The sequence below is a fragment of the Camelus ferus genome, chromosome 8 (assembly GCF_009834535.1).
Source record: "Camelus ferus isolate YT-003-E chromosome 8, BCGSAC_Cfer_1.0, whole genome shotgun sequence".
In the NCBI taxonomy this organism is placed as follows: Eukaryota; Metazoa; Chordata; class Mammalia; order Artiodactyla; family Camelidae; genus Camelus; species Camelus ferus.
In genome coordinates this window covers 65,330,541-65,352,598 of record NC_045703.1, presented here as the reverse complement: position 1 = coordinate 65,352,598, position 22,058 = coordinate 65,330,541, and the positions used below count along the sequence as shown (strand labels likewise).

At 44.6% G+C, this 22,058-nt stretch overlaps 1 protein-coding gene across 8 annotated transcripts in view; it reads right to left on the bottom strand.

Annotated features, from left to right (window-relative positions):
• Positions 1-22,058, bottom strand: part of ARID1B (AT-rich interaction domain 1B) — a 380,200-nt gene that overhangs the window by 42,877 nt on the left and 315,265 nt on the right. For 4 of the 8 annotated variants that reach the window (XM_032485243.1, XM_032485241.1, XM_032485239.1 and 1 more), the window contains 2 exons: positions 14,465-14,792; positions 12,549-12,677 (listed from right to left, as the gene is read on the bottom strand). In XM_032485243.1, coding sequence (XP_032341134.1) covers positions 12,549-12,677; positions 14,465-14,792 — 457 coding nt within the window. The remainder of the gene's footprint in view (positions 1-12,548; positions 12,678-14,464; positions 14,793-22,058) is intronic. The other 4 variants (XM_032485245.1, XM_032485242.1, XM_032485244.1 and 1 more) reach the window with 1 other exon arrangement.

Below are 22,058 nucleotides of genomic sequence, written 5' to 3'. Positions count from 1 at the left end.
GCTTTATAGCTTCTGCACTTCCCTTTGTATATTAAAACAATTGATGTGCATATCTTGGCTCTTCTAGGTGTGTATGCCTCCTGAGAGGCACAAATAAACTCATGACAGCTACTAAACATGAATGAACTGATGGAGTATTTTTATCATTGTAAACAGGCATCTTGAAAGACGGCCACCTTTTTCAAGTTTCCACCAAATTTAGTTTCACATGTGGTGAAACTAACATGTGTATGAAACTAATAGTTCCTGAAGCACACTTGTTTATAACTAAGGCGGAAAAAGAGAATCAGAATATAAACCCCACCAGGCAGATGGTTAAATTAAGTAACCTCAAAGGCCCAGCTCTGTTATTCCTCCTCAAGTCTCCATAGCGCATCTTCAATCACCATTAGATGATGAAAGTGCACATTACACAGGTTTTAAAAATAGACTTAAAATAACAAAAAGTTAAATATGTAAAGGTCTGTGTAGTGGATGCCAGTTGCTGGTTACAATGGTCCTTAATTAAACTATGTCTATAGCTTTAAAGGTCTAGTTAAAAAGCCAGGGGTCTTGATTCTGTCACTAGTGCCACCTTCCACTGTCACTGGGATCTGGGGGGAAAAAATCACCTTGACTTTCTGAGCTTCAGTTTCTACATATGAACACAGAGACTCTGATTACTAATAATATTAATAACTTATTAAGTACTTATAAAGATGCCTGGCATGATTTCCAGGTACATTTAATTTTTTAAATCCCTAGAGGAAGGAAGGTGGCATTATGCTCACACACAAAGAAAGAAAATAAGGATCAGAGACATTAAATAACTTGCCTGAAGACACACAGCTAGTAAGTGGCAGAAACAGAATTCCCCAAGCCTGCTTTCGGCCCAGTAGCCTACACTTCCTCTGCACGGGCCCTCTAACACGGCTAACGCTCGGTGAGACAGAGCAGCCCGTTGTCTACCACTCTCTCTTCCATTGTAGAAAGTGACGATCAGAGCGGTGCTTTTCTCTGGGCTTCCTGGGGGCACTCAGTGAGTGGCCAGGGAGAGGGGGCAGCAGGGGTGAAGGCAGCTCCCGGACATCTGCTTCTAGAAAGCAGTCCACCCTGGGTGCTGGGGGCCCCTTGGGTCGTGTCCAAGCAGGGGCGTGGCTGAGAGGGAAACGAGCCTTCCCAGGAGTGCAGGGCGTGCGGGGCCGGGAGCACAGCACTTGGCCATCTGTCTAAGTGGGGGCGAGAGCCAGCGTGTCATCATCACAGAAGAAATCCTGTTCACTACTGCTTCAGAAACTACTGCCAAGACTGTTGGTAATTTTGAACAAGCAAGATGGGCATGACACTAAAAAAGAGCTTTCCGTGCCCTCTGTTGAATTTTGGAAATTGAGACAATTTGTTTTTTGGAAGGAAACCTAAGATGGTGGCCTCTCTGACGAAGCCAAGCTTTCCAACGGACGGCAGTGCTGCTGCTCTGAGAGCCTTTCCACGCTCCAGACAGAAAGCTGGTGCGCTTGGGCTGACCATCAGCGCTGGGACCACAGTAGCCTCAGAAGACACTGGTCCCTTTCCAGAGGCAGCATCACTGACCGCCAGCTCCCTTTCTGACCCCAGCAACACACGTGGAATGCCCCGATGGATTAGGAGAGCGAGCACGTCACCAGATTCTTTTCTCAAAAGGAAACAAGAGCAACAAAACAACAGGCAAAAATACAAACCAACATAAGGGAAACATTTTCAACGTAAGACCCTCCCAAAATGTAAGATGTACCTGGAAGAGCAAAGTGCCCCACCTTGGTCTCTGGGGCTGTGAATCGCTGGGCCATCATTTCTAGTGGGTCTACAGGCTCAGACGGTTTTGTTACAAGTGACTGCTATCCTGATGCCACAGAGTCTTAACCTGCAGTGGCTGTGGCAATGAATGTCCAGTGACGTCTGGACACCAGGGAGGCTGATAAACGAGGAAAAATAACGTTGTGTTGCTGTTATGCTGGGGAGGCAGCTACTGCTCTGCGCCCTGTGACAATGACTGTGCTGGGCAGCATCACAAGTTGCTATGCACTTGCTGTGCTCTGCGCTTGCCGGGGCCGCGTGCCCAGCCTGGCACGACTCCCTAGGCTTGTCAGTGCCAAAGTGTGACGTGGGGCTTTGCAGACCTGCAGAATAACTAGAGGACCTTGATTTTAATTGGTCATTGGTCAAGACCAGACGTGCGTGTTTAAGATCTGTCATCCCACGACAAAAACTAAGTGGTTACAATGAGAACAATTCAGAAGCGGAGCCTGAAATGCACTTCTCTCAAGCACTGCTCATTCCTTCTCCTCAGTCTACACACACACAAGTGATTCTTCATCGATTTTCCTTTTATTCACATTGGAGATTTCTCAAACGTTACACATTCATCTGTCAAGAAAGAGCTGGCTTCGGAGAAGAAAACCCAGAAGTGAACACCAATTTTAAAGTGACCATTTCTAATGGTTCACTGTGAAGGCAGAAAGGAGAACAGAGCTTCCCACTACAGTCTGAATTGAGCAGTTAAAAATATCAGCATGAAAATCCCATAAAGAGTAATCATATTTCTACATATCTTGTTTTTAAGTCAACTACAATAAAACTTAAAGTAAAATAAAGTCTGTAAGTCTATATATGACTTTGGTGCTTTAAAAGAAAATTTAGGCCATACTGTTTTAGCAATCACCATGATTTTTCCTTAACAGGCAGAGATGGTAAAGCGTGAAATGTTTATTTTGAAAGTGAATGCATTTCTGAAACAGCTCTTTGGAGAAGGGTAGGGACAGACAGAAGAAATGCTTTGGGAACAGACCCCACACCGGTGAAGCCACTTCACAGAACGTCCTAGCAGCAAAGACACGTGGAGAGAAGCTCCACTCTGCAGAGTCCTAGCACTGAAAGTGTCCTTCCTGAGTTGTGCTCAAAAGGAACATAAAGCAACGCACACTTTATTGGAAACTGTGTGACTGCCAAATGTATGTATTTTCTCTATATGGACTGTCACCATGGATGTAGTTCAAGTTATGAAGCCAGAAAAGATTACTTACTGATAAAATAGATGAGACTAACATTGAAATTTGGGGCACTTTCTCACTTAAACCCAATAATTATCAGAACTAGGAACTTGAAACTTTGAAAAACCCCAATTCCAGCCAAGTTTACTCTTGGAGAGCTCCAACTGTATACATAACATTACAAAGGATGCCTTATTTTGTTTTATAAACACAAATAATATCCACAAATGTATCCAGATCACTAGTGAAACAGACTTTCAACCTAAGGGACACAGTAGCTCTCCCACAGTAGTACAGAAGGACACATTGAGTAGAGATTATTTTATAGTTAATATCTGAAGAGTGAAAATCACTAGCTATGTCCCCAGAATCAAACCAGAAGCGAAAGCTGTCCAAGCTGCAGACAATTTCCGGTGTGGTTAATCCATCAGTACACCTGTGACAAGAAATGCAACTATAGTTCCAGTGGTGAAATGATGTTATAATCTCAACAAGCCAGTTGCTCTGGCTAGAAATCAACCCTGTGAAGGTAAGGCCGCACTTAGATCATTAAAACAAAGACAAAGAATAAACACAAGTGCCAATGACTTAAGAACTGCAGATTCCTGGAAAGACGCATAGCCACATGCTACTTAGGCTATAATAACAAGATTAATCAGAAATACCTTCTGTTTAGTTGACAGCTGCAGTCATGTGTTCCTGATGGGTGGGGTGGGCACACAGGTGGGCCCAGACAACAGCAAACAGAAGTCAAGACACCAGGGCAGGGAGTGTCCAACTGCAAGCACGCCGTGTGGGTAAAGGAGAGGTGTGGGCCCTGGGGGTCAGAGGAGGTCAGAGAACGCTTCTTGTGGAAGGGATGCCGGCCCCTCCGACCCCTCCTCAGGTGAGACCTAGGTGAGGGATGGAACGGGACTCAATCAAGTGAGGAGGGGGAGACGTTAAGAGACGAGAGCAGAGAAGGAAGGGCCAGGTCACACGAGGCTTACGGTTCTGAGGTTTCCTCTGTGCTGTGAGAGGCACAGGAAGAGACCAGGGGTTTTACGCAGGAGAAATGCCAGAAAAAGATGTGTATTTCAAATGCACTGTTCTCTGGCTGGAGGGGAGGGCACATTGGAGGCAGGAAGAATGAATGCAGGGCAACGGGTGTGCGGCTATCACGAGAGCCCAGGTGAGGAAAGGCTGCACGTGCGACCGGACAGGGAGGGACAGGGAGCTGGGCGCTGTCTTGGAGGGAAACCCGACGGCACCCGGCGATGAGTCAGACTCTGTGGGGAAAGGAAAGGTGGCTGGGATGCCTCCTGGCTGCTTGGCTGCACAGAGGGCGGGTAAGGGGCAGCTGTGGGGAGGGAAGACACCAAAGAGACATGAGCTGGGCTCTGGACGTGCTCGGCACTGCCAAGAGGCAACACCATGAAGGCAGCTGGAGACTCAAGTCTGGAACACACAGGTGAGTTCCCTTAATTGCTCCTTCCTCCCTAAGCAGGAATTCCCTTCCCAGTACTTCTTGAGTCTGTGTTCTAAGATCTTTCCTTATTGCGAACGTGATCTCTTTTCAAGGCAGCCTGTTTCCTTAAAGAAAGCTAAAATGGGTAGAATGCCAGCAACAAATTAGCTAGAGCGACAATGATCATTTCCCAGCTATAAATTAGTAACTCCCTTTGGTAACTGATACATTTAAGTTTTATTTTTTCCTTTAAGAATGGGCAAAGAGGAATGTAATACCATTCACCATTTCTATGAAAAAGACCCTTCCGATAGAGGGGCAGAGGGGACTTTGTTAGCATATTCTCCAGAATGCGCTTTAGTGAGTGGATATTTGCAGACGACTTCAGAGCAGAACTTCTCCCGTGCGCGTTTGTGCCGTGGGCCTGTGCCGCGGTGTTGCGCACAGGGCCTCTCCGTGTCTAAAGCATTTCTCCTGGTTGTCTCTGCCTTTCTCCGAAAAGCTCTATTTTCGCCCCTGCATCTTGGTGAAGCTGTTTCCACCAAGCACATAGGAACAATGCATATTCCATCCTGGATTCCCTAAAAGCCTGTAACATCGGAAAACTTGTTTCCCCTTTTGTTAACTACTTCATGCAGACTTCTTGGAGGGCTCCAGGTGGCTCAGTTCTGCTCCTGGCACTCATGGCTGAAATGGCACCTGTCATGCAGTTGCAAGATTCAGTGCTTCCTTTTAGCCTCAATGCAAGTAACTGATTTGCACTGCTCCTAAAGCAGCTGACTGATCTTCACCTCCTCTCTCAAAGCAGCCAGGAGAACAAATAGAGCTCAAGGCTTTTGAAGCAAGAGACTTCATTGCCAGGGTGTGAAGAAAATGCAAAAACTAACTGGCTGCTTGAATTCTGGTAACTGATAACTAAGAATGTTCTCTTCATCTTAAAGTTGATTTCAGTTTGTAAAGCCCATTGTTCTGTTATTATGAACTGTTTACTGGCAATCACACAAAAATGAATTAAAAGTCTCCCTTCTGAAGATGCCTCATTCAGAGAATTTGAAGTCACTACTTTCCCCAAGTGTAGGGACTTACGAAAGCCACAGGGGACAGCACTGGGACCCCGCAACCTGTCTTTTTCCTGTAAGGTGACCATGGAACTTTGTGGGTGCTGGCATGCGTGGCTTCCTACTGGCCTCTGACAAGACGCAAACGGCTGAGTTCCCTTGTCTGGTGAAAATGAGACCTGTTGAATCTCAGGAAAGAGAAATTAGCTGCCTCTGACATGCCCTACAGAAGGAAAAAAGTGGCCCTTTCTAACTGCATTATATTCAAGAACTTTAAGAATGTTTTATCTTGAGATCATAATACAATTAAGAAAAGATCTCAAATTATTTACAAGGAGGCCTATTCCTTTACAGTGACAGGAGCTCCCACCTTTATACCAGGACACCCTCCTGGGTACAAGATAGAAGGGAGAGTGAGCTGACACGGGAATGGGTCTCCTTGGAGGCCTGGGTACATGGGACACAGCGAGCTATCAGCCTGACAGATACTGAGGAGCCAGGCAGCACCGGCAACGAGCTAGCCTGAGTGCCCTTTTAGGAGGGAGACGACTGAGAAAGCACAGAGCTCATGTGCATTCAGACTTCCTGTACCTTAATGGACCAGTCTGTTAGCTGGAAAAAAAAATAGAATTTTGGTCCTGAGATCTTCATCTCATACATTTTGTCACAGCAACATTTTGTAAGCCTCTAACAAGGAACGCACCTGTCCAGGGCTGTAGTGCCAGAAAATTTATCAATAGAGTTATTTCTAACTTACAAAAAAATCCTCCTAAAATTCTTACAGATTTTCTGAGCTAATGGTGGCCTTGGGCCACAAAGTTACTTAATTTGTTTTAGCAAAACACTGTTTAAAAGTAGGGTAAAAAAAAAAGTTGTAAGTAAGGCCTGATAGGTGAACAAAACTACAGTTCTTTATGTCCTCACCAGTCACGTTGCCCTGAGAAGCAGGAGGGGGTAGGATCCAGCAAGTTCTAACCTCGCAGATATTTAACAGTCTAAAAGCAATCCTATAGGAGTTAACTTTCAAAGGGACAAAACCTTATGGTTTGGTTTGGTTTTTTAACCTATGCGATGGAAGTGGAGTTCAAAACAGTAATGAAGGTCAAGATTAAGAGGAGCCTCAGGGAGTTGCTCCCACAATCCTTAGCGTATGAGCTAAGAGGCCCCCTGAGCAGTCAGAGACCCCAGCCCCTCACTTCTGCTCGTCACTCAGTCACCCACGGTCACCCACGATACCTCCCAAACCCCAGGCTGGGACACATCAACACAGAGATCATATCCTCTTCAGCACTTACAAACTGTCCCTGCTGCCTTCAGCCAAAAACCCTGTTGAAGTTATGAGATTTCAGGCTGAGAACAACTCAACACTTTCCAGTTTCAGCCCGAGCACCTGGTGGGTTGGCGACGAGGCCAGTGTTACTACTTGAGACACACGTGATCTCAACAGCCCTACCTTTAACAACTTTGAATAGCTGGGATTGTCTGGGCTGTGTTGCGATTTTTCCCAGTGATGGGTGGACTGCAATGCTGATTCTAAATAATGACAGTTGCAGTCTGGCTGGTATATGTGGGGGCGGAGACGTAAGCAAGCTCATGAGGTCAGATGTGAAGGCAAGTGGCCTGGACGTGTAAACAGGGCACTCCCTCCACTGATGGAGACTCACCTGTTAATCAGAGCCCCAACGTGGTGCAACACCCTTCACCGTGAGCTCCCCTAGGTGGTAAGGACAGCACCCAGCTGTGAGAGGTTCAGACTGGGACCTGGATAGAAGACCTTCTGAACGGGGAAGGCAGGTCTAGGAATGGAGGGGACTAGAGTATCTCAGAGCAAGGAGGATACTGATACCTGAGAGGACGTTCAGAGGCAGAAAGTGAGAGGGACTAAGGGAGACAAACTTCGCACGAGTCAAAAGATGCCCAAAGCCTGAGTTACGGTATCAGGTCTGTATAAACATGAGTTCCTCCTAATTCTGTGCAGTGTCCCCAACCCTAGTCCAGTGTTTCCCCGTTCACTGTCCATCAGGTACAAGCAGGGGCTGTCCAAGCCTGGGCTTCCCTGCCTCTTCCCTCCATGGTGTTCCTCAATCCTCCCCAGCAGCAGGAAGCCCTAATGCCAGTCCCCAGACTCGTGTGACCTCCTACAGCACAATCAGCTGGCGGGTTTATAAAAAATACAGGCTCACGAGCCTTGCCCCTTTGGCGGCCAGGGTGAGGGTGTGCGTGTATTTAAAAATCTTTCCAGATAATAACCAGCTGTTTAGGGAACCTCACAGACTCTCGTCCATTAATGCTTTGCTGTACATTTCATACTTTGACTCCTTACATCTCATTAAACTTAAAAAAAAAAAATCTCTTGGTTTTTAAAAAATTAGTGTTTTACCACTTTTTGATTTGAAGACTAATAAATGTACTCTGTGGCTGCCATAATAATTCTGGAACTCTGAAAGATTTAATTGAAATCACATTCTTAAAGTACCAACATAATAACATTCATTCAAATTCTAAATTTTGAAGGGAAAAGAGGAGCTAAAAATTAAAGCACAGTGTTTAGATGTTAAAGCAAAGGCTTACATTTAATTGCAAAAATAAAAACTCTAATTAAGCCTTTGAAATCTTTTTTGCTTTGTCTTTCAGTAACATGACTTTTCAAATCATAGCTATTATTTTAAAACCTAATTGTCCAAAATCCAAAGGGCTAAATTCTTAGTCGACACAATTCACTCACAGCCCTTCAGGCACATGGACCCACGATAACTGGGGCTTGACGCATGGAGAAGTTTCTGCCCCTTCTCTTTGACATGTGAATGCACTGTCTCCATTACTGTGTTTCCCCATCAGCGGCTCCTAACCCATCAGAACTGCATCATACTGGCTTCAGAGGAGAATGACAGAGAAAAAGTGCCTGGCTGGCAAATAGCAACAGGGGAAATGAATTATAAATACACCTCACTAAAGAATAGTTGCTGGAAGGTGTGTGTGTGGCGGGGAGGGTACGCAAAAGACACAGCTATAAGCGCCTACGTGTACCCAAGACGACAGACCAATCCACTGGGGTTTGGAAGTGCAGATGTTTCCAAACAGAGCAAGACCACTGGTCAGACTTTCACAAAACATTCAGCCACATCAACATCAATCATTAGGCTGCAACTGATCAAGTCACCTTATGGTTAAGACTTCATGGAATTTATTCACCTCTTTAGAGAGTGGCTAAGATTCAAAAGTAATAAGAATTAAAATTCCTAATCTCCTACTTTTTAGTATTTAAAACTAATTTCAGTTATCCTAGCTTTTGGTGTAAGAATTCAAATGTAGGTCTCCAGACTCAAGGTTGTGATATTCAGTATAAAAATAGGCAAGAGAAATGAGACTACAAATTGACTTATTTTTGCTCATTAAAAAAAAAAAAACTAAGAAGTCTGAGAACTTTCTTCTGTCTGATGTTCAATCAGTTCACTGGGGAGTAGTCTTTCAGGGACAGAAGAGGACGACAGACATCGCTTGTATCAGCAAGCAACATGCAGGTATGTGCATTTACCTGGGTAAAAATGCCAACTTGTGTTTCTGCTCTTGGACTCAGAATCCTTACTTTAACAGCCACACTCCAGTCTCAAGAATGCAAAATGCTAAAGTGCTATTATTGGTGGGCAGCTGAAGGGTGAAAAGGACAGAAATTCAAACCCAAGTGTGTGCCATCAAGTAAACCTTCACTTCATCGCACAAAGTGTGTGGTCCCAGAAGCAAACAACCTGGTGACGTGCAGGAGTCTGAGGGAGGGAGCACAGCACTCACTGCTGTTCAGGAGCAACAAAGGCTGAGCTAACGAAAACCAGTCCAGACCTCGACACGAGAAGTAGGACCTCCAGCAAGACACTGACTAATATTTGCTTTCTAATAGTAGAACTGCCTTTAGACGTGGGGGAGAACTAAAATTAAGAGTTTTTTTTAAAAAAAGAGAAAACCTACAGGGACAGCACTAAGCAGAAGGAAGAGCAGCAGGCGCAGGAGACGGGCCCTGGGGTCGCCCTGCCCTGCCCGTCACTGACTAAATGACCCAGAGCAGGCAATGTCGTAGGTCTTGGTTTCCTTCACCATAAAATTGAGGGGTGGAGACGGTGACATCTACAATCCTTCCAGTTCTAAAATTCTATTATTTTACAATTGAAACTCTATACTCTCTTGGAACCTACTCTTATGAAAATAGTTATCTTAAAGAGCTGTGCCAGGACTTTGATACAAACCATCTCTTGAAGACTTGATTAAAGCTGGTATATAGGAGGTACTGGGGGTGGCTGACTTTGAGAAACCAAAATCTGTCATGCCCTAAAGATCTAAGGTTTGTCAGGCTTCTGTAAGTTCCCTGAAGTCATGCATCATCCTTGGAGCTTATTTCCAAGAAAAATATCTGGACAATGCTGAAATATCCAAATCCACAGATCAGCTGTATTGGGCAGAGATGTCAATTTTTGGATAACAAGTATGTATGGGGGATTGGGGGTTCTGGACAGACATTACATATAAATGGTTAATTTCAAATTACTAGATCGTATTACTCAACTAATCTAGTGCCTGAACCATAAGATGCATCCCATTCTATTGCAGATCATCTGATAATCACAATGAGGGATTCCCTGGCTCAAAAGGTGAAAAAGAAAAAACAAGTCACCCATATGCTCCATATTTATTCAAGAAGCAGTTTTACTCTCACAGTGCCGCTTTTTTTTTTTTTAATGAGTTAGTAGAACAGCTTCCAATCAGTTAAACCTGTATGTTTTCCCTCTGCACCATCTCACACAACTGGCTGAGAAAGCCTGACGCAGACGGCCACAACCCTTCCTTTCTGCGGTGAGCTTTCTGCTTCTAACTGTGTGCACGCGCGCGCACACACACACTCTCACTCACTCACTCCTTCATCACTAATTTGTCTTTTTCAGATTCCTTCATAGGCTCTAGGCTCTTTGGGATTCTGACTGGAGAAAGAAGTCATTCCAACAAATTCTGTGAATACTGTGTTTCTGAAAGGCTTGAGGCCCTTCTTCGTGAGAAACTGCCATTAGTAGTAAACTGGCTTTTCAGGTTGCCAACCTAACTTTAACCTGGCAGAGGTATCAGTGGGGAAAGAAAACAAAAACAAAAGCAAAAACACGAGTTTACTGCAGTGAGCTGAGCTGTTGAGCAAAAGCATGTTGGAAATCAAATTTCTTAACCCATAGCACTAAAACATGAACAGCACATGTTTTCTCACATTCAGGCTTCCGCTTAAAAAAAAAAAAAAGGGCACAACAGATTATGTATATTACAGAATGCAAAGGAAGGAAGACTTAAAATCGGAATAAATAAATAAAACGTTCTTTTCTTTCTCTTTTAGAAAGAATAGTGTAGACACACACGGCAAAATTCAGAGCTGACAGGGATGGAGCTGCAAGGATGCGCCGTTGCCAAGTGTGTGTCATGAGAGTTACACAGAACCACTCCAACATCTTCCTTTTTCTTATCCTTAATTAAGGAGGAGGCGGTGTATTCTAGGGAAGCTATCTGGATGCTGCTGGCCGAAACACAGATTGGATCTTCTCGTGCTGGTTAGCTAACATTGATTTTCTGCCCCAGTGGAAGAGATTTTACTCTGATGCTTGCCATTTAAATTCATTTTACACAGCTGCTTAATGTGGCTTGGCAAGGCACAGCCAAACTAGCTTTGTGGGTCTGAATAGGACTCCTGAGTTGGTAAAGGACAGATCCTATGGATTAGCAGCTGATGATAAATGCTTTTCTCCCCTGACGGTTATCTTCCCACTAACTCATGAAGTGACCTTGAAGCTACTACAAGAACGGAAAAAGAGGAAAAGATAATTTCTCCGAAATAAGTATGTTTCTCTAATTCTATGTTTATTTCACTTTTAGGATTATGTTTACAGAATTCTCTATTTGTTGGTCCACATTTAGGACCATGTTTACAGGATTTAGAACTCTCAATTGCAAAATTATCATTTGCTCTTGCTGCCTAAATAAATGTATACTGAATATAAAACTGCTGAAAGCTCTTTGTGTCATGCACTCAGAACAAGCAGTGAAAGCATCATTCTGTTAAGTTCAGGCTTTAAACAGGGCTAGTTGACCATTCCGTTTTATTTTACAAAAATGTGGTATGTTTCTACTGAAACAACTCGTGAACATGATTCCATCTGTGTGAGATAATCTTATCATTGCTATATGCAAAATGGTAATCAATAGAAACATTTTTGCTTAGAAAATCACTCAATAATAATATACTTTGAGACTATTTACTAACCTAAAGCCTGTTATATAGGTTTTGTAGTAGGAAAGAAGAGAGACTTTTTGTTGCTGTATGTAATTCCTGTGTTGAAATCGATAATAATATGGTAACATTGTGCTTAGAAAGAAAATTTTGTTAGACTGTTTGGTTGTATTTTCCTGGTGACTTCAATATTCTAAACCTCCTTGGGAGAAGGAAGTAACAGAAATCTTTGGCACGGATGTTTGCTCAGTGATGATGTAATGAAACCCTCGACCGTCCTATTAATCACCTACGCCCTGCCTCCTGCAACCGGGCTCTCGTCAGCGAGGCCGCTGTCGTGGCAGGAATGACAAAAACACAGGCATGATAACGGTGCTGCACAACACAAGTTCCCAGACAACACAACGACAACAATGGGGGACGTGACACGGGAGGAGGCGGCTTCATTACTTTTACGTAGATAAAAGTCTCCGTTTCCCTGTCAGGCATGAAGGGAAGAAGCCATGCCGAAGCCATGCAGAGACAGGACCTGGGGAACCGCATGCAGGCTTCCACCAGCTACCAAGTACCGCCGGTGAGGATGAGAAACGGAACAGAACAGAACAAACGAAAAACCCGAAACAAACAAAAACCAACAAAAGACAAGCCCCTCTGAGACGGATTTCCTTTTTAGGTCTCTCACTCTCTTGCTTTTGGGTGTTCCTCTCACAGCCAGATGGCACGTTCATTAACAGTTAAAAAAAACGCCCAGGTCCCGCAGCAAGTCAGGGTGTGTTGCTACCTACCCGTACTGGTCAGGCTGGTGCATCATGGGAGCCTGAGAGTTGCCATAGTTGGGGTGCTGGGAAGAAAACATGGGGCGTCCGCCAGCCCCAGACTGGCTGGGATAAGCAGGCGACCTAATGTATGGTGGCCTAAAGTAGAACAGAAGAACAGCTTCTTTGGATTTGTTCTGCAGACAAGTATGAATCCCCCTGTCCACCATGTTATTTCCGCACATAGGTGTGGAGGTTCCAGAATGTGGCGTAACACCCTGCACCATGTAGCTACTGGGAGTGGAGCCGGGAAGTAATTCTTAAAAAAAGGGGTGGGAGACAGGGCAAAGGAGAGCGAAAAGATTCCCAGGTCTGATCTCAGTTTTAAAGTTCTGAAGCATAGCTCTCTGACTTTGGGAAAAGCCAAAAAATAAACAGTCTCCATTTAAACTCCCGGAGAGCTCTGATGGGCAGTGTGTGAAGGCAGGCTTTGCAATGGTTACTGATTCAAAACGGAAAATGCACGGATGTGTACTTGTATATTCATTTATATAAAATTATATATAAACTGATTCAGAAAGGGAACACAGCAAGGCTTTTTAATCAAACAATTATGCCTTAATCTCTACGGTTATCTTCTTCCCAGATCACTAGCTAAGGCTTCATGTCAAATGCAATCAAGTACTTTCTACTTAAAAAGGAAATAACTTGTGCTTTATGAGTTACGACAATGGACAATTCGTGTAAACCTAAATTAGAACTTGAACTGGACCAGCCGAACCAGTCCTCAGAGATAGGTTTATTAAAATATTCTTTCCACAGCCTGCATAGGTCCATTTCAGAGGTATACTGCTGGGGTTCAAAAGACTCTAAGTAACTGCAATGCGGATGAGAGAGACAGAGAGAGGATGTGACTGATTTTCATTTGGATTCCTCAAGGGAAATTTATTTTATTATTATTTGGAGCAAACAGTGAGACTGGAGGGTCCCTAACATTCCCACACAGCAGCTTCAGAGGAAAAGTAACAAAGGGATACATTTACACACACACACACACACACACACACTAGCTTTCATTTCTCTTTGACAAAAATCAGAATTTTCTTTTTTTTCTTCTGAAAATACCATATTTTCATACATATCTTTCAATGTCCTTTGTTTTAAAACATATCTTAAACATAATTCAAACATCTTTTGACATGTGCTTCTTTTAAAGCACACTCATTTTGCCTCATAAACTTTAAATTCAGTTATTTTTATACATGTCAAGTATTTACTTCAAGAATTAATTTTAAAATTCAGTATTAAAAACAATTAAGGAATTCAGGCTAAAGCCTTGCTTGCTCTATCAACTCAAACTTTCTGAAATATAATCTTTGCTTTACGAACCACCTTTTGGTTTGGACGGAGAGGTAAGCCCAGGAAAATAAAACACAACGTGAGAACATGAAGTCATAAACCTCACATACATGCACTTAGACGAACACACACAATGCACATGTGCACACACAGAGTTTCTGTTTTAAAAAGACTTTTATAGTGGGATAAAAAGAAGGGAGAAGTTCTTTTTGAGTGTTTTAGATTTTACCCAGTTTTTAGGCTTCAGAATTTGCTGCCTAAGCCTGGCTGTGGGCGATGGAACCACGTAGACACCCCTGTGCCACTGGCTCTGGGTCGCTTGCTGCGTGGAGTGTTCACAGCCGTTTCAGACAAGCCCCACAACTGACCCGCCCACCGCTCAGACTCCTTCCTCGATGTCTCAGAGAACATGGTCTGTCATTTACTTCTCTGATCTTTATGGTACAGAATATATTTAACACAAAAGGAACGGCCAGGCAAAACGACACTCTGCGGCTCTCCACCCCCATGTGACCCGGGGGTGACACAGCTCTGGGCTCAGCGCGTGCGCATACGTCCACACACAGACCGCCCGCCCGACGGCATACCTGCTTTGTGCCGAGTTTGCAGCGGCCTGCATCACTGCGGCAGCTGCCTCCTGTGCCTTACGGTTCACGGTTGGCATTGGTGGCCCCATTCCTGGCCCTCCCTGCTGAGACATGCCAGGAGAACTGGGGGTCATGCTGCTCATATTTCCAGGAAACGGTCTGTTCTGCATTGCAGCTGATGGCATTCGTCCCAGGGGCATAGCACCACATGGCTGGCTTGGCCCTTGTCCATGCATCTGGTTGTTGGCATTGATGCCCATGCCGGGCCCTGGGCCGCTGTAGCTTGCACTGGGCACCCCACTATAAGTTGGGGGTCTGGAGTAGTTACCTAAACAAAAATCAAACACAAATTAAAGCCTTTTACTTAATATTTGAACTCGTGAAAACATTCACTGGAAATACTTTTTATCCAACAATGTGATCGACACAGAGTATTAGTCATTATCCTTATTAACCCTTCCCCTATTGGCGCTGATGAGGTTGGCAGTCTCAGAAAACGCTCTCTCTGCACATTCCAAAGGCAAAGAGCCACACAGGACCACTGCAACACGGAGGGAAATCCAGATCGACCAATGAAACCATCTATGAGCGGACAAGGGAGGCTAGTCCGCGGTGCTGCTTCAGCACATCCAACACCTCATATTCTTACCAAATTTAACCAAAACAATTATTTCAGCCCCTAGTCCCTAGGTGAGCACCAATCTGAGACTGCACCACTGCCTCACTACCACATTGGACAGTTAGGACAAAGAGTTCAGAAGACAAGGGGTAAGAAAACAAGCACACACGGTCAAGACCATCCTTCAGAATCCCCCAGGGGGTGTCGTGTGGAAACTCAACATTAGTTCAGCACAGTTGGCTCTTCTCCAGTGTCTGGAAGACGTGCTTTGCTTGAGAACCAGATAAAGTGGCTGGTTTCTACCTGGTGCCGTGTCTTATAAAATGCAGATTCAACACTGCATGGCACTCAGCACTGCGAGGTGGTGGCACCGCTGGGAGCAGGGAGGGCCAGAGGCTGAGATGAGCGTCCGCCATCCCACCTCCCACCTCTGCTCACACGGGGGCTCAGGATCCCGAAGTAGAATGGGACTATTTCAATAGTTTGGTTTTCTCTCTCCTTCCACACCTTTTATTTTGATTGAGTTTACATAAATTACATTCAAGTAAATTAAAGGTATATATAATGCTACTTTGATAATAATAACAACTGCTGAACCGTATTATGTATGAGACACTGGGTCAAGTGCTTTGCATCAATGACTTCATTCATTTCTCAAGTAACATGTGAAATATATATACGACCATGACTCCATTTACAAATGAAGAAAATCGACGGCTAGTAGGTTAGGATTCAAGCTCAAGAGAAATGATTATGGAACCCATGTAGCTGACCAATAATACATGCTGCCTCCCAGTAAGTAACGGCTGAAATGAAATATACGTATAAAGGGAAAAGTGTTTGCAGAACAAGAATTAGTGTTTCTCCATCCATCCGTACTACTTTCTAGAAGAATCTCATCCATGTAACTGTCCTAGGGACAGGATATAAAGTTAAATGCAATGCAATTCTGGTACTCAAGATACTCACAGCCTAAGTGTGTGTATGTGCATGTGTGTGTGTGTGTGTATGAGGTGAAGCAGCAGGGGTAAGATGAGAAGAGAAAAAAAACAAAAGCAAAAGCAAAAACAAAAACAAAAAGATAATGCACTGTGAAAACTACAAGAAAAGTCAGTCTGCGTGGGGTGGGGCACACGGGGTCGCCTGTGGCAGGCAGGTGCTGAGTGAAGGTTTCTTTGAATAAGCCACTTTGGGCTGCAACCTAGGAGTCTGTGTGGGGCAGGGTCTGGGATCTGGGAGAGGTGGGGCTGAGTCAGGACTCCACGTATATGTATACACCGCCTGTATGACCTTAGTTGCTTCAATCTTTGTTTCATTCTCTTCTCTGTAAAACAGAGATAATTCTCTTTCATACCATCTCCTTGAAGAGTTGTTAGGATTACATGATGTAATGTATGTACAGTAGTTCAAACACGGGTGCAGAATGGTAGGGGTTTATTTACTGCTGGAGAGTGAGTAAGGCAGAGGAGGGCAGAGAGCACCTGTGGAAGAGGCAGGGACACCAGCACAGGCAAGAGAGTAAAGTCAAGAGCGAGTCACTGCTGAGCTTCGTGAGGCCATGAGAGGGGGCAGCGGGGAGAGGCCAGGTTCAGCAGGCCCTCGCGTCCCAGGCTTCCAAGCCTGGGATTTGTTCTGAAGATGAGGAGGAGTTTCTCCAGGTTTCCCAGCAGAAGCTGGACTGGATTAGTAACAATAAAAGCCAATAACTGATATTTACTGTGTGCTAAGCTCGGTCCTGAGTTCTTTGCATTACCTCCTTTAATCCTTACAAGTCTAAGAGGTCCCGTTATTATCATCTTCCTTTTAGGGGGGAGCAGCCCGAGGCTCGGGATATTGAGTGGTTTGTCCCAAGGTCATGTGGCTAAAACACGGAGGAGCCAGTCTGCACCCAGGGTGTCTTGGCGCAGTTCAGAGCACCCCAGTCTGGCCTCTGAAACGTTTATGGAAAACTTATGTAACAGTATCACCACAATGTGAAACCAGGTTTCGGCAGTGCACACCTTTAAGGCTGCATTGCCTACCAGTCTCCAAGGAGCCCAGACTTCTCAACACCGACTGGCGCTTGTTCCTTGTTAGGTGCCTCCCGTGAGCTCTTAAGGTGGCTGTCCATGCACTGCCCCCTGCGGAGGCTGTCAGGCTCACTGTTCACACCGACACGGGCTGACACACTTTCTGCAAAGGCTGGAGAGTAAATATTTCAGGCTTCGTGGGCTAGATGGCCTCTGTCAAAACTACACTACTACTGCAGTCCTGATGATGGCCAGAGGCGACCCACATGCAGAGGAGTGCCTGGGTCCCAATAAAACTTTATTTACAAACTCAGGCGGCCGGACAGAGTGGGTCATACTCTGCTAAACCCTGCTACTGACCAGTTTTGGCACAAGCTTCTAAAGTGCTCCACCAGCACAGACAGTGACCTGGTTAAAGCCACCAGCTACTTTTCCCTGAATGTCCCTGGAAACCAAGACAGGCTAGAGAGTAACAACAGGGAGGCACCGGCCACCCGAGGGGCTGGACATGGCCAGGAAGACAGGGAAGAGAAGCAAGGGATGGGAGGGGTTGGGCATCAATTACTCAGGTGACCCCCCTCCCCGCGGTGCATGTGAGTTAGTCTTTTATGGCTAGCACCTCAAATTTAAACTGCCTTTGCAGAAATAATCCAGCTTACACTGTTTTCAAGTAAAAGGTAAACATTCACTGTTTATCAATTTCAAAGCTCTGCATAAAGTTCCGAGGGTGCTCTGAATCTTCCATCCCACGGGACCACACAGAAGGTACCCGTCTGTTTTCCCGTCACAGCATCTCGGCGGAAAGGGCAACGTATGCTCTCCCTGGTTGGGAGGACGCAGGGCAGTGGGCAGGATGCTGTGTCCTGCCTCCTCCTACCCTCCTCAGAGCACCGTCCTCAGAACTCTACCCTGTAGCAGAAGGAAGACATCTCCCCACTCACTGACCTCACAGCCCTTCACTTTCAGAGTATCTGATAACATCAGTGAGGTACAATGCTCCTTTTTGGCTCTTGCTTTTATTAAAAATAAACAAACTTATTTCACCGTTTGAATGCAAATGAAATTAATTCACAAATTCATGTTACGGCTCTGCTGCTAGTTTCCATCCTGCCTCAACACTTGATAAGTGAGTCATTTTGTAAGAAAGTTTATTCAGTGAAAACATATGTACCCTTTGCTTTCAAAGGAAATGAAACGACACTTTAATCGTGTTTTAGAAAGCAAGCATTTACATTGCAGACTATGCCCACAATGCAGTTTTATTAGAGAGGAAGGTTCCTGATTTTGTTCAGTCCTGCTTATAGCTGGAGCAGAACGCTGCTCATACTTGGAACAGAGAAAGAAAACCGCCACCCCGGGTTCCTGCACCTTGGGTTTACTGGCCGGCAGGGGCTGTATTTTAATGAACATAAAGGAAGGAAACAACTGACATGTTTAGTTGCTGTGTATCTGATTTTGACTTCTATCTTTCTCATTCACTCTACGTACTAAAAAGAGAAGAGCTGTGTTCCGATAGCTTTGCTCAGGCCGGCAGCTGGTCTTCGTTTTACAGCAGGAAGCATTCCGCGGCCGTGCGGAGTGTGCACACCCGTACACGCGTGCCCGCACTTGTCCTCAGAAAGGCCCACTGAGCGCTGGGCTCCCAATCTGTTTTCCCTCAATCAGTTGGGCTGATTCCATGAATTGGCACTCAAAAGCACATGTCAAGGGAATACGCTCTAATTATAGAGGCCCCTATTTGGTAGAAGAAATACAAAGTCCCCTTTTCTTCTCCTTGAAACGTTAAAGCCTTTCCTCATTAAACTCACATGCCTGGATAAAAATGGTTTCTAAAGGCTTTAAATGGCTTAAGAGGCAGCAATGGATAAAGCACAGGCTCTAGAAACTAGGTCTGAATGCTGGTTCTGACACTTCCTAGGGGCGTGACCTTTGACAAGTTATTTAACCTCCCAGAACATCAGTTTTATTATGTAAAGTAACCATAATAATGGGGAATAGGTGGAAAGTGACGAGTACAGTGCCAACCACAGAATCACCTAATAAACGACAGCTGCGATCACCCCGCCACCAACAATCATAATGTTATCAATAATCATTAACATGATCTCTTTTCCAAAACCCTTAAAAATGTATGTTAGGTGTGAAAAATGATTCATCCCCAACACTTTGCCTACTCGGTAACGTATCTTTCTCCCCAAAATAAACAAAAACCAGCTATGTAAGCCAAGCAAAATACGAGAGGAAAAGCCAGGAATGAGAAGTGCAATCTTATTTCCATGTTCCTCTAATAGATTAGTAATTTGCTGGCACCAGCTCTGACAGAAAACAGATGGATGGAGCATTAAGCACAATGGAGGCAGCAGACGCTGGGCCAGCCCACCTCAGCTGGACGGGTCCTGCAGCCAAGTCCGAGAGCCCACAGTTTTCAAGTGGGTTCATCTTGGCACACCAGCTTTGGAAAATTGGTCACCAAATGAATTCAGATTTCAACCCACCAGGAGTTGTATTTGAGCACCAGACAGAGGAAACAGGAGCTAGACCCCCTTCAAGTCACCATCATCATTTTAGGAGGATCACAGATAATTCTGTACCTGACTCTAGAATTTTAAAATCTGCTAGTTACAATGGATATTCCAAGCTTACTGCTTTTTTTTTTTTGAATTATTGAATGTTTCCACTTATTTCGCTTCTCAGTTTCAATCATTTAACGATTACTCGTGAACAACTGCTACATGCAAGGTCCTGTATTATTTCCCTAAGCTGTGGAGGATAAAACGGTGCACCAATCATAGAACAGACATCTGACCCTGGGTGGGAAAAAAATACATGGATAGTTAGTTACATATTATCATAAACATATTTGTGAATTAGGGCTAAATATGCATTTACCTTATTGCTTAGCCAACAATGCTCACTTTTGATAGCCATCCATTACAATATTATTCTGTCGTGTTTACTGAGGTAGAATTTATATGCAATAGCAACCATATATGTCCTATAACCAGCAGCACAGTTGGGACAGGAAGTTTCTATCATGACAAAGTTTTCACTTTGTGGTCAATCTCACTCCACGCCCGCCCGGGCAACCGCTGATCTGATTTCTGGTCCTACAGTTTGCCAACCCCGCGATGTCACAGGAACAGTCGTACGGTGTGTGGTCGTTGTGTCCGGCTCCTCTCACTCAGCACTGTGGTCCTGAAATGCATCCGTAATGCTGACACGTCGATAGCGGGCTCCCTTTCGTTGCTGAGTAGCATTTCATCCTGCGGATGTTTGGGCTGTTTCTAGTTTCTAGCAATCATGAATAAAGCTGCTGACGTCTGCACACAGGTCTCTGTGTGGACACACATTTCATTTCTCCTGGTAAACTCTAGGGTTGAGAGTGCTGGGTTGTACGTTAACTGCATGTTTAACTTTATAAGAAACTCCACTAAAATACGCATGAGAGTTCTAACTGCTCTACATCCTGGATGTCGCCAAAAAGACATCAGCCGTTCCAGTAGGTGTGTAGTGGGTGTTTTTGCGGCTTTAATTTTCATTTCCCTAATGACAAATGATTTCGAGAGCATTTTTCATGTGTTTATTTGCTGGTCACCCTATTTAAGTAAGATCCTTGCTCTGCAAAAACGGCTGTATCTTGAAGAGCCTGCCAGATCTGCCTGCCTACTCAGACCGGTCACACAGTGCTGCTCTTTCAGGCGCTGCTTTGGGAGGGAGACTCAGCGATTAAGACCACAGGTGCAGATTCGAAATGAAAGCCAACCCACCCCGTGTTGCACTAAATCCGACTATTTGTGGGAACAGAGATAATTTATCATTTGAAATGACGTATAAAGCACCGTATTTTTCCTAGGTCAACATGCATTTTAAAAAGTCTTCAAAATGTGAAAGCAGTATCACGTAAAGCTTGTAAGAGAGGAGGAAAGACCCACTACATTACAGTACGACTTCAGTATTTCACTTTTGGTAGTTTTTTCTCGTATGTTACAAAAATTAACTCCTTTAAAAATTTAATTATATAATGATGCAAGCTTAACGCAGAAAATACAGCATCACAAAGAGAGATAGACAAAAATGATCCTTAGTGTCATCCCCCAAAGATAATTCTTAAGCACTGAGTATTCAGAACGATAGCCCTCAAGCATCAAGGCAGGGTTGAGGAGGTATGCCAGTGTCTTTGGAGCACTCTGTCTTCATTCATTTAGGAAATAGTTCTTAAGGGCCTCTTACGTGCCAGCAGCTCTGTGCTGATGGCTGGGGATTCAGCTGTGAGCAAAGGCAGAGAGCTTACGTTCCGGTGGCAGCAGACATTCCAAGAAACAAATCTAGACAATGTCACGTGGTGCCAAATACTATGAAGGAAAGTAAAGCAGGCAGAACTTACACAGACTGGTGAGGGCAGGTGCCGTGAGACGGGGACTGAGGAGAGCCACTCGGGAAGGGAGCCGGGGGCCCGCTGGCTACCTCTCTGGGTAGTGGAAGTGGATCTTTGGAGAAGCCACCACCACCACGCTGACATCACACACAGGCCCAGGGACACACGGCCACAGGCAGACGCTAGTATCTGACTTGAGGGCAGTAGGTGAAGAAAAGAGCACAGGCCCTCAAGGAGCAGGGACGTAACCGTCTGTGCATGTGTGACCTTCACAAAGCTACCTGTCACTACAATGTTCAGTTTCTTCATGTGTAAAAAGGGACAAGATGATCTATGTCATGTGGTTGCTGTGGGGAAAATGATACCAGTAACCACGGCTGGACTAATTTTACTTTCAAGATGCATAGATATTCAAATTTATTTCTTGAACAAAGTATAAGAAAAAGTGAGCACTAAGAGAAAAAATGTAAAATCGTATTATCTCAATTCAATAGCCAAATTTGGCATAAAACAGTAAAATCACTATGGTAAGAAATGAAGGGTTCTCAGAGCCGCTGTTGTCACCACAGCCTGAGCGCCTGTGCCCTCCCC